Source organism: Nipponia nippon, unplaced genomic scaffold (assembly GCF_047370975.1).
Source record: "Nipponia nippon isolate SJK-2023a ecotype South Korea unplaced genomic scaffold, ASM4737097v1 scaffold_3, whole genome shotgun sequence".
Taxonomy (NCBI): domain Eukaryota; kingdom Metazoa; phylum Chordata; class Aves; order Pelecaniformes; family Threskiornithidae; genus Nipponia; species Nipponia nippon.
The window spans coordinates 7,457,434-7,469,495 of NW_028262347.1; the positions used below are offsets into that span (position 1 = coordinate 7,457,434).

Genomic DNA, 12,062 nt, shown 5'->3' on the forward strand with positions numbered 1-12,062 from the left:
TTCAGCACAGCTGGAGTGCGGCATCTGTTAGTAGGGGTAGAAGAAACCTCCTGGTTTCAAACCTCCTTTTATCAATCACCGAAACATGGGCCAGTGACGTACAGCTAGGAAGGTTTGCTGTGAGCAAGCAAGCTAACGAGACCTGTAATTGAAGGAACTTTTAAGATAAATATGGCTAAAAATCTGAACACAGGGTAATTATGAGAAACTTCCTGAAACCTAGCTATTAGCCCAGCTATTAATCTGTAGATTATAATCTACAAGTAAGATGCTAGACCAATTAATTATGGGCATTTGTCAGACTATTCAGGAAACTATAGGTGAAAGTAACTGCCACAGGGTAACTCATTAGTATTTGTAACATTATGACTATATAAACTGGAAGAAAAAGCCTTTTTCAGTGATTTCAGATGAGGGAGGCTACTGAACAAAATTCTTTGAAAATATTGTATCAAGGTCTTGGTTAAGAGGATTTCTTCTCAGGGAATGCAGAATAAAATCCAATATATAAATTCAAGGTTGGGGGGGAGCCCTGATCATGCACACGTCTCGTATTCTTGGTAATTTAGCCCAAAAGAGGAAGAGTACAAGCCTGTGCATAGGATGAGTTGTTCAGCCTGGAGAAGAGGAGGCTGTGGGGAGACCTCGTTGCGGCCTTTCAGTACTTAACGGGGGCCTACAAGAAAGATGGGGAGAGACTTTTCAGCAGGGCCAGTAGCGATAGGACAAGGGGTGATGGTTTTAAACTAAAAGAGGGTAGATTCAGACTGGATATAAGGAAGAAATTTTTCACGATGAGGGTGGTGAAACACTGGAACGAGTTGCCCAGAGAGGTGGTAGATGCCCCATCCTTGGAAACCTTCAACGTCAGGTTGGACGGGGCTCTGAGCAACCTGATCTGGTTGTAGATGTCCCTGCTCATTGCAGGGGGGATGGACTAGATGGCCTTTAAAGGTCCCTTCCATCCCAAAGCATTCTACGATTCTATGAGTTACTCAGAAAGGATAAATATTAAGTTATCGTATCTAAATTCTGCAGTAAATTCTGACAACCCTCATTTTACAGACCACTGTGTATTGTAACGGAGAGCTCTGAAGAAGGTATGATACCCGTTTCGGTGATACCCATTCCCAGTCAGTCTCCATTATCGGGTTCACTTCACCCACAGTCCTGTGATTTTATCAGATTATCAAATTACCTGTGAAATTATCACGTCCGCTCATCCATATAGGTGGATGGGGGGTACTAGTAAAACAAAGACGGCGTTTTGGAGGTGTGAAGGGCGCCGTTCCCGCCCCGGGGCAGCCCTGAGGCGTCGCGGAGGCGGTGCGGTGCCTGCCCCGGGGCGCGAACACCCGCCTCACGGCGCGCAGAGCATTGTGGGAGGGGCCCTCGCCGTTGTGGTTGGCCGCTGGCCGCCTGATCCGCACCCGCCGCCGGTCGCCTTCCCCTCGCCTCGGGGAAGGCAGCGGGACGGCGCTCCTTGGACCGTTAGCGGAGGGCGATACCGCTTTTCCCCACCGCCCGGGTAGCGCCGTCCCCGCGGGGGCAGAGATAGTCGTCCGGCGCGATGCCTGTACGCAAGGGGCGGGGGGGGGGGCCTGCGGCCGGCGTCACGTGACGGCGCCGGCCGGCGGCGGAGGGGAGCGGCGGTGACAGCGGCTGAGGCAGGCGGCTGGTCCCGCCGCCGCCATGGGCAGTGAGTACGGACAGCGCCGGTCCGCGGGCGGGCGGCGGCCCCGGGAGCTAGGCCCCGGGTCAGGGGAGAGCGACCCCGGGTCGCTGCTTATATGAGGGGAGGACGTGGCCGGTCGCCGGCCCCGGCGGGCTGAGGTGGCGGCGTGCCTGAGGTACCCGCCCCAGGCAGGCCGGAGAGGCGGCGGCAGCGGGGCACCCTCCTCCCGGGCAGGTTTCCTCGCTGCCGGGCAGAGGGTGAGACGAGTCACCGCTTGGCACCGCTTTGTGCTGGGTTATGGGTTTTTTTCCCCCCCCTTTGGCTTTAATATTTTAACATGGGAGCCGTGCCGCCTTCTGTGGAGCCAGATGCATCTTCTGATGAGCTGTCTGAGGGCTTGGAATAAATAAAGGAGAAATACGTCACAGCAAAGTGCAGAAGTAAACATGGCATTTCGACTAAAACGTTACTTAACTTGGCTTGCAGCGTAATAAATGCATTTTCTTTGAAGAGGTGCTGATGATCGTTTTCTATGGCTATCCGAATGTGTTGGGGCTGGGGATAGTGTACAAGTTTTGGAGGATGAATTCCCCACCAAGCAGATGTGCTTTGATTTTCTTTTTTTTTCCCCCTCAGAAAAAGAGTTCAAATTATTGAGCCTTTCTGTGTTTTTAAAGGAGAAACTGTGAAGAGAGATGTGTCAAAAGTTAAAATAAAATCCCCCAAAGTTCAGATCAGAATAAGTGTTGCAGTGATTGAAATTACGATTTCTAAACATATTTTAGTGATCGAATTATTTTCTCACGTAAATACTTCTGTAAAACACAAGATACTCATCTCTACATGGATACTTTTTGATGTCAGTGTCCTTTGTTTGTGTGTTTAACTAGCACAGCTGATACTGGGTCATTTATTTTTAGATGGAATACAATTTAGTTCACTTCTGGTGATATATACAGTGCTGTTTCTTATCTAAAATTATTCCAGTTGTGGAAAAAGGGATGGGCCAAATCTGATTAGAACAAGAATTCTCTTTCACACTTTTGCCCTGTTTTCAACTGTTTTAAGAAGAAGCCATTAGTTTTCAGACATTGAATTAGAGTGTGTTGATGAAGTGATTCACTTATGAAGTGTTACTTATTTTTCTTCCCATAGAAGTTAAATAAAGTTGTATGATGTTTTATAAATTCGTGAAGGTTCATTAATATATTTTTCTCTCTTCTTTTGTGTCTGTCTGTTTTTCTGGAACAGTAAAATTTTTAGAAGTTATTAAGCCATTCTGTGCAGTGTTACCTGAAATCCAGAAACCGGAAAGAAAAGTGAGTGCCACATTGTGTCCTTACTTTTATTGGCTCAAAGAGAAGAGAATATTGTGATATTCAGTTCCACACTCCAATATAGATACAGACAGTGGGCCCTAAAGTAGGACATATTTTTTGGAGGAGGTGGAATCCATGTTCAGGTAAAAGATTACCATGATGATGAATTCTTAACATCCTTCTGGTAAGATGTTCCACTCGGTAATTATGCTAACTAATTTTTTTTAAAAAAGTCTCATCTCTAGACTAAGTTTATTTAGTTTCAGCTCCATATAATTGGATCTGTTTTAATATACTACAACAGAGTTTTCAGGCTTTTCTTTCCCACTGTGGATACCAGCGTTATCTTTGTGGATACCAGTGTTGCTGTTGAGTATTGGCCACAACTCTGGGCTTTGAGCTGGCTTATATATTACTTTGAAAAGGCTTGTGCTGTAATTCAGGAACCTCAAATTTAGTTCTTCCTTTCCCACAAAATATTCTCTGCTCCCATAGCTGTGATTCACCTTGATGAAGTGGGAAAGTGATCTGTGATAAAGTTCAGGTAATTGCTCCCTGTTCACCTGCTGGATGTGACACTTTTCTTTGTTCTGAAATCAGTTAACTGAGTTAATTTACAGCTGATCTCTCTATTCCCCTAGCCCTAGAAACTCCTCCCATTTCTCGGCACATTTTCTAGATTAAAATTTATTAATTTTGGCAGATCAGAAAGAGACCTGCCTTGCCAATAAAAAAGAAACCCCCTGTTTTTTACTTCCAAAACTCAAGCAAGCACATATTGCCTAGGTGACAGAGGTCCTAATTAGAGTAACAAATTTACCTAATATTCATTGTCATGACTGGCATGAAAATTCCTTAGGAGCTAAATGTTGATTTTTATATTCTTAAAAGGAAACGCATAGCTGGGAACATGACACCGTCCGAGAGAATCCTCTTTTGTTGATGAGAGCTTCCTGAAGGTTAGGACTGGATGCAGAGGTGTTTGTGCCAGTAACCATAGCTGAGCCTGCTGGATTGAATGGAGAAGATACAGTAAAAACTGCTGATTATTCCCCTCTGGAACTGATTTTTAAAAAGATTGGGATATATCCCCTGGTTCTTTGCTCCATCTGTCTTTCCTTGTTGCTTTCCAGCATCTTTCACTCTTGGGACAGGTTTCCAAACAAATTATTTGGGTCAGACAAAGGCATCTTCAGAGCAGGAATTTCCAGAGCCAGACCCTGTGCTAGGATTTGGATGCACCAGATCTGGGTGGAAGGTACCCATCTTTGTTCCTGCAGCGGTGAACCTTAGTGCAATCTTCTGGTGCTGATTTATGGCGTGTCTGTGATCAGTTGGTTACGTCCGTCCCATTTTTGTCTAGTGAAGTGGATGGGAAGAGGAATCTAGGACAAATCTACAGATATTGATGTTTCTGTAAAGCTCATCGACAGTTGTGATTCTTCTCTTGGTTTTTTTCCTCCTCCCTTTCTATTTGCCAGAGAGGAAGAGGGGCTTGATCTGCCCACGTCCTCCATCAACAGAGGAAGGATGCCTAGAGGAGTGTCGAGATTCCTGTCCTCGCTATTTGGGTCACTTTGTCTTTATTACTATCTAGGTCGCTGTCTAGGCAATGACTGCCAGTTGCCAGCGTTGTACAAATTTGAAGTGAAAATATAATTGGGAACATCTTTTCCTAGACTGAAGAGCCCTTTGACCACTTTAAGTTATATTCCTTGCTTGTGTGTAGTCTATCAAGTGACCTAGGTCATTCAGTATAACTCTAATTCTCGTTATTTATTGTTTTCTTGCAAGCTATCACTGGCAGACATCATTAGTAATGGTTTTAGTGGGTTGGTTAAGGCCAGGACAAGAAATGAAGATATTTTTTCTAAGCTTTTATTGATTGTTAAGTGAAGATGAAGTTTTGATTCAGTTTGGCTGTCATTGAGTCATTTTGCCATTATTGTTGATGAGAGAAGTGGGCTTTTTCTGGCCAACTTGATTAACAGAAGCAATTGCTACTTTTTGTAGTTAGTAGTATCGGCTCATATTTCCCTCATATGCGCAGTTTTTTCTGAGTAGAACACACTCGTCAGAACACCAAGAAGATGATGCTTAAGTCCCTTTATTTTCACAAGTTTTAAGAAAAATGTCAGAGGAATAACATGTCCAATTGAATCTGACGAGATGAGGAAATGTACTGTCCCTGTGCTTGTTATCATTTGTGGCTGGAATATTTTGGTACCAGTCTATATTTGCTGTTCCTGGCATATGGACTTGGATGCCTCCTTTTTCTTTTTTGTCTTTTTGAATCATAGAGACTGTTTTCCTCATGAATAAATGTGATTTGGGTGATGCAGAATTTCTCTAATGCTCATACTCACCACAGTTACAGAGAGAGCCAGAGCAGTTGTAGAGCTTGACCTCAGAAGCTAAGGTTAACTATTGGGCTGCAGAGACAATTTGGTGAAGCGTTTTTCTTTTTAGAAGTCTGTACTTAAAATCTGAGTTGTAGAATTCAAACAGCACTTGGTAAAGTGGGTCAGGGCTGCATAAAGCCTAACACAAGACACTGGATTTATTTGCTGCTGTCACTATTTTTCTTTTTTTTAACTTTGTACTGTAAGTATTTTTAGCATCTGGCCTCTTTTAAAAGAGTGAGGCGGTATCAGTAAATAGATTAAATTACTGGGATTATTTTGCTTCTAAGTAAGTGCGTGATTTCACTTACAAAGATACAGGCTACTTCTGGGTTTTCTTTTGCTTGAGAAGCTGTGCTGCTGTGTCATTTTGCAGTTTCTGGTTTGTGGGTGTTCAGTACCTACAAAACCAGGCACTAATCCTTTTTCTTGTGACTTCTCTACAGGCAGATTCAGTGGTTGGAGGCAGAAAGCTAGTGTTTCTGCTGTATCTATCTTACATGTTAGTTCATGTCACGTTTTAGTAGCTGCTGTACTCTTGCCTACAGTGAACGCACTTATCCTAGTGTTTACAGTCCATGGAGGAGAGGTGGGAACTTGAACGTAACGCTGCATCTTGGCTCTCGCTGGTCTCTTCAAGTGCATTTCTTTCTGTCTTATGCTTTGAGTAATCGTCTGGTTCAAACTTAAATCTTACGATTCTTCTCTTCTCGCACCTGGCTCTAGTTACAGTTGCCTCAAATGTTGTGACCCTGAGATTCTCTTCAGTGTATTAGTGACTAATGATCATTGAGCTGACATTCTTTTTAAAGTAATAAATAATCTACATTGATAAAAATATTTCGGAGGGAAAAAAAGAGTCTTTAAAAATTATTTTGTGGTCTGTGTCCATGAACATAACGGTGAATTTAAGCTTCCTCTAACACCCTTTGAAGAATTTAGTTCTAATTTTGAATTGCTAACCAGAACTCATGGTTCTTCTGGTTTTTATCACTTGTCTTCACAGCAGTTAAGTCTCTTTAAAAACTTTATAGTGCTTTAGTTTAATAACTTCCAGCCTTACAAAACAGTGCCTCCAATCTGTTGAAGCCTAGAGCACTAATCACCAAAGATATTTTTTTTGCATTAATCTTTCATGTTTGTTCTTGTATGTCCATGTTTTTAGCCATACTGTTGCTTTCCTGTAAATACCGACTATATTAGAATACTATATGCAAAATACATTCTGCTGACTGAATGTCAGCTATGCTGCCTGCCAGATCCCATATAAGTTTTCTTTGACTACACAGAAGCCCATGACTGTCTCTATAAAATCTGAAATCACATTAAAAATAAATTCTAATGAGAAATGATGCCTTCTAGTTCAATATCTTCGCATTTAATTCTGAGTGATACAGCATTTAGTACTAACGTGAGAAAATTCTACATACAATGAACACATTATTCTCTGCAATCTGTTCTGTAGATCCAGTTCAGAGAGAAGGTACTATGGACGGCTATCACGCTCTTCATTTTCTTAGTATGCTGCCAGGTAGGTATTGATGTTTTCTGTGTTTCAGAAAATGTGTGTTCTGTACATGTAAAATAGAATGCTAAAAGTATGAGAAGTTCTTGTTTCATGTTGACCTACTGGTTTCAGTTATGTATTTTTATGCTTAAGTATTTAAAGTTGAGTTAAAGAAACCTGATTCTCCGAAATAGTCTTTATTATTGGTTGTATATGATTTCGGAAACTAATGCTTTCTATTTAGTCTAAAATACATAATGTGTTTTTCTTGTTATATGAAAGGTCCTATCAAATGATGATGCTGGCTGCAGGGTAAACAGCCAGGCTAATTATTCATTGAGTAAACAAACTGAGCAATATTATGCATTCTTTATCCTCTGTTCATAGATAAATTTAAGTTTTAGCAGTAACAAGTTTGAAAGTGAAATAAAGTGACTGTTTTTACTTGATTTCTCTTGAACAAGCTGACAGGTTGTAAAGATTGCAGAAAAAAGTTTTTCTGAGGTGTTTAAGTTGACATTTAGAACTTGTTTTTTGTGAATATACTGACAAAGATGTTAGCTAAAACCCCTCCAAAACACAGGTCTTTGTAAACATTTGTGTGATCTTTATTACTCACAGTTGCAGGAGTTTCTAGAACCTGTACCTGGGTTGTAAACAGATAGTGTTGTGGGGTTTTTTTTGTTTGGTTGTTTTTGTTGTTTTTTTTTTTTTTTTTAAGAATACTTAGATATTGCAGAAAATGAGAATCCATATATTACTTGATAAATATTTTTGAGAACTTCTAGACCCCTGAGAATGTTTAAAATGAACCGTACATCTTCAAAAACAGGCTTTTTAGATTATATTCATTAACTTACCCATTCCAGACTCTGGAACAGTAGTTTAATAATTTTTGTTTGCAACTCTGAAGGTTTGTTGAAAGGCTAAAACCCAGCTCTTGTACCTACCTGGTTTTTTTTGGAAGTAGGAGGCAGGAATGATACTAGAGCTACAAGAATATGTTATATATGTTTCCTTGCTGCTGGATATATGCATAATTAAGATTTTGAATCTATACAAAAGATTATAGTAGTTTAACAGAAATCAGATGGTACAGGCTAGAGTTTTCAGGAATTAATCTATAAGATTGCCTGGATTCCTTGTCTACTGCTTTTGTGATTAAGAAGAGTTTTAAAGAGCTCAAAATCCCTCAGTATTGACGTGTAGAACACTGGAGGTTTTGTATAAACTTGGCTAACTTTGACAGTTCTGTATGGGATATTTGAAAACATATTCCCAGCTGTAGAATTTGAATATTTAAACTTGCTGGAGGAAGGTATTTACATTGTAGTTTATGCTGTATCTTTAATTGGTACTGAGAAGAAATTCAGTTTAGGACCATTTAAAAAAATAAAAAACTCGCTTTCTTCTGTCTTCTCAAAGACATTTTGCTACAGTTTTCCCTGTGTGGGGTTTTTTTTTTTAAACTCAAAATGGCTGCAAAAATTTTGATGAAATAAGTAATGGAATATCATGTAATATTTTTCCCTGTTCTGTTAAAGATTTGTGGTAGCTAACCTATTTATTTTATGGTTTTTCTGTTCTTCTGGGGGGGGTTGTAGTACTCCAGAACCATATATGTCAGGCATTTACATATTTAACTTCAATAATCTGGTTTATGTGCACTGACTGTACTTTCTAGGGGTTTCTGCTTTTTCCTGTAGAAGGGTCTTGGTTTACATAGTTTAGTCCTCTGAGTCATAGCCCAGTTGGAGGATTAAAATAGATGGTGTCAGTATATCTGTTATGGTATGCTCTGGTTTAATTTAAAAAAAAGTTGGAATAAATTATATTAAACAGTACAACAGTTGAATCATTGGACATTAAGATTTTTGGATTAATGCAAGCTTTCTTTGTATATCTGCTTAACGCCGCTGTGCACTTTGACAGATACCTTTGTTCGGAATCATGTCATCGGATTCTGCAGATCCGTTCTATTGGATGCGAGTCATTCTTGCGTCAAACAGAGGTTAGTAGATTATTCCTTTCTCTGTTTTGTAGCGGTATAAACAGACCAGGAGAAAAACAGTTAGCTGATAAATTTCATACAACCCAGATGTCATGTTGAAACACTTGTAGCTATAATTAAAATTCACTGATGCTTGAGTCCTTCATCTCAGGAATGGGGTTTCCTTTGATGTGCACATGACATTAATCTTGATTCTCAAGTTTTGGGATGATTCTGTTTTGAATTGTAGAGCTGTCTCTTTCTGATTAATATATGGGACAGGGAACCTTCTGCCCCACCACTTATAAACAGCACTAATGTGCAGTACGAGAGTATTGAGTAGAAAATACCTTAGGTGTGCAAGTCAGTTACACCTCATCATATTTTGGCAACATTATGGGTAAGTAATTTTATAGGTGGGAAAGCTAAGGGCAGAGATGATTAGGCTTACAGTTAAGCAAAACCAAACTAACTTATTTTAGAATAGACAAGTGGATACCAATCAAATGTATAAGATGACTTAAACTAATGCTAGAAATCTAAAACTGAAGATGGGTGACATGGCATGTGTGACTCTACATGAGGACAGTGACCTCATCTGTATCATGGAAAATTGGCTGGAAGTAAGAAAAGCGTTGGAACCCTCTAATGTGAAGGTACAAATTATTTAGGAATGGCAAATTTTGTCACACCAATGAAGGTAATAAATTAAGGTAAATAAGTTAGCTGCTTCAAACTACTGCAGAATGTGCCTGTAAAAACTCAGTAGCAGTGTGTGACAATATGCAAAATAAGCTATCCACTACTGAGACAGAATGGTCACAGTGGCCAAGAAAAGACTAGAGAGACTGTAAAGGCAACAAAAAGCCCAAGTGGGAAAGTTAACTTACGCCTAAGTCAACTGACTAGATGTCATTGGAGGATGTAAGGTAAAGACTAAGGTTTTTGAGATCCTAATTTTCTTGCTGTTGGAGAAATAGAGGTTTCTGTGAGAGATGACATGATATTTAACATGGTGTGTAGACTGTAGGATGCAAGTATGAGAGAACCACATTATTATAATGACTTTAATGCTTTCACATTTTACATTTTGGTAGCAGGGAAAACACTAAAAAAAAAAAAAAAGAAAAAAATAATTGTGCAATAATGCTTAAATTTTTTAAAAAATTGGAACTGAAATGAGGACTCTGGTAGTTAGGCAGAAATGACAAGATGACTCCAGACAACAGGGGAGGTGCTCAAAAACCCTTTGTTAAATTCAGATTACTTATTAAAGGCTCTTCAGGAAATTAAGCTATTGCGGGATAAAAGAGAACACCTAATGGCTTAAGAACTGGTTGAAAACATCAGAAGAAATGCCTGTACAAATCTATAAGGTGCCACAAATTGAATATTGCATGCAGTTCTAATCTACCATGCCACAAAGGATATAGTGGAACTAAAAGAAAACCACTCAGGAAAAGGTACCAGGGAGAATCTTAAGGTAGATATTAATCTATAGAAAGAGATCCTACAAAAAAAAAAAAAGGATTCTTTGCCATGAAATGTGCATATCCCAGATGTCTTTTAAGTCTTCATCTCTGGAAAAAAAGTGGATAGGTGTCCTGGTTTCAGCTGGGATAGAGTTAATTTTCTTCCTAGTAGCTGGTGCAGTGCTGTGTTTGGGATGTGGGATGAGAATAATGTTGATAGCACAGTGATGGTTTAGTTGTTGCTCAGCAGTGCTCGCACCGGTCAAGGACTTTTCAGCTTCCCATGCTCTGCCCGGTGCACAAGAAGCTGGGAGGGGGCACAGCCAGGACAGCTGACCCAGACTGGCCAAAGGGCTGTTCCATACGGTATGACGTCATGCCCAGTTGTCATGGTTTAACCCCAGCTAGCAACTAAGCGTCACGCAGCCGCTCGCTCACTCCCCCACTGGTGGGATGGGGGAGAGAATCAGAAGGGGCAAAAAGGGAAAACTCGTGGGTTGAGATAAGAACAGTTTAATAACTAAAGCAAAATAAAAATAGAACAGTAGTAATAGTAATAATAACAATAAAAACAAATAATAATAGTACAATGGTAATACAAAGCAAGCAATACACTGTACAATTGCTCACCACCTGCCAATCAATGCCCAGCACGTCCCCCAAGCAGCGATCATTGCCCCTCCCCCGGCCAACTCCCCCCACTCATATACTAAGCGTGATGTCATATGGTATGGAATAGCCCCTTGGCCAGTCTGGGTCAGCTGTCCTGGCTGTGCCCCCTCCCAGCTTCTTGTGTACCTGGCAGAGCAGGGGAAGCTGAAAAGTCCTTGACCAGTGTGAGCGCCACTTAGCAACTACTTAGTACTATTTAGCAAAAACCAAAACATCAGTGTATCATCGATATTGTTCTCATCCTAAACCCAAAACACAGCCCTATACCGGCTATCAAGAAGGAAATTAACTCTATCCCAGCTGAAACCAGGACACCAGTATATAAACTGGGGGAGTTGGCCGGGGGGCAGCGATCGCTGCTTGGGGACGGGCTGGGCATCGGTTGGCGAGCGGTGAGCCATCGCATTGTGCATCACTTGCTTTGTATATTACTATTACTACTACTACTACTACTATCTGCTGGGGTTAAACCACGACAGCAGGGAATGGATAGTCACTTTTTCCTTGCACTGTAAGAGGGAAGGGGCAGCCAATGGTGTTATTAAGCAGCACATGTAACTCAAAGTTTCTGAATAAATTACGGGCAGAAGTTGCCAGAAGCCATTTCTGTATAAATGACTGATAGATGGGAAAAGGGAAATACAGAATGATCCTTCCCCCAAAGAAGGGGCCCCTTTCAGAGGTGGGGTGTGAGGATAGATAAGCCTCTAGGCTGATCGGCTATGGATATACGATATCTACTTCTTTTCATCTTCCATATGACCGTACAGACCAAGCTTCCCCTGTCACTGGTTCGTGTTGAGACTTTACAAGTCTGCAGTGGCTAAATAGTTTTTTATTACTAACTATCTTGGTAATTTTGTGATGGAACACCACTGTACTACACATGAGAGCAGAGTTCCACTTAAATGTACAGAATTGAAAAGAATTGTAAGCTGATTCTCTTTTGAATCTCCCTGGTGGGTATTGTGACTTAACATCAGAAAAAACGTGCATTATTTATGTCCCTTGAGTGACCACATAAA

At 40.7% G+C, this 12,062-nt stretch overlaps 1 protein-coding gene across 8 annotated transcripts in view; it reads left to right on the top strand.

The window, feature by feature from the left end:
* Nucleotides 1-1,603: 1,603 nt before the first annotated feature.
* The window catches only part of SEC61A2 (SEC61 translocon subunit alpha 2), a 32,248-nt gene continuing 21,789 nt past the window's right edge, over nucleotides 1,604-12,062 (top strand). For 3 of the 8 annotated variants that reach the window (XM_087764915.1, XM_087764908.1, XM_087764907.1), the window contains exons 1-4: nucleotides 1,604-1,699; nucleotides 2,927-2,994; nucleotides 6,862-6,927; nucleotides 8,836-8,914. In XM_087764915.1, coding sequence (XP_087621041.1) covers nucleotides 1,693-1,699; nucleotides 2,927-2,994; nucleotides 6,862-6,927; nucleotides 8,836-8,914 — 220 coding nt within the window. In that variant the 5' untranslated portion in view covers nucleotides 1,604-1,692. The other 5 variants (XM_087764912.1, XM_087764909.1, XM_087764911.1 and 2 more) reach the window with 5 other exon arrangements.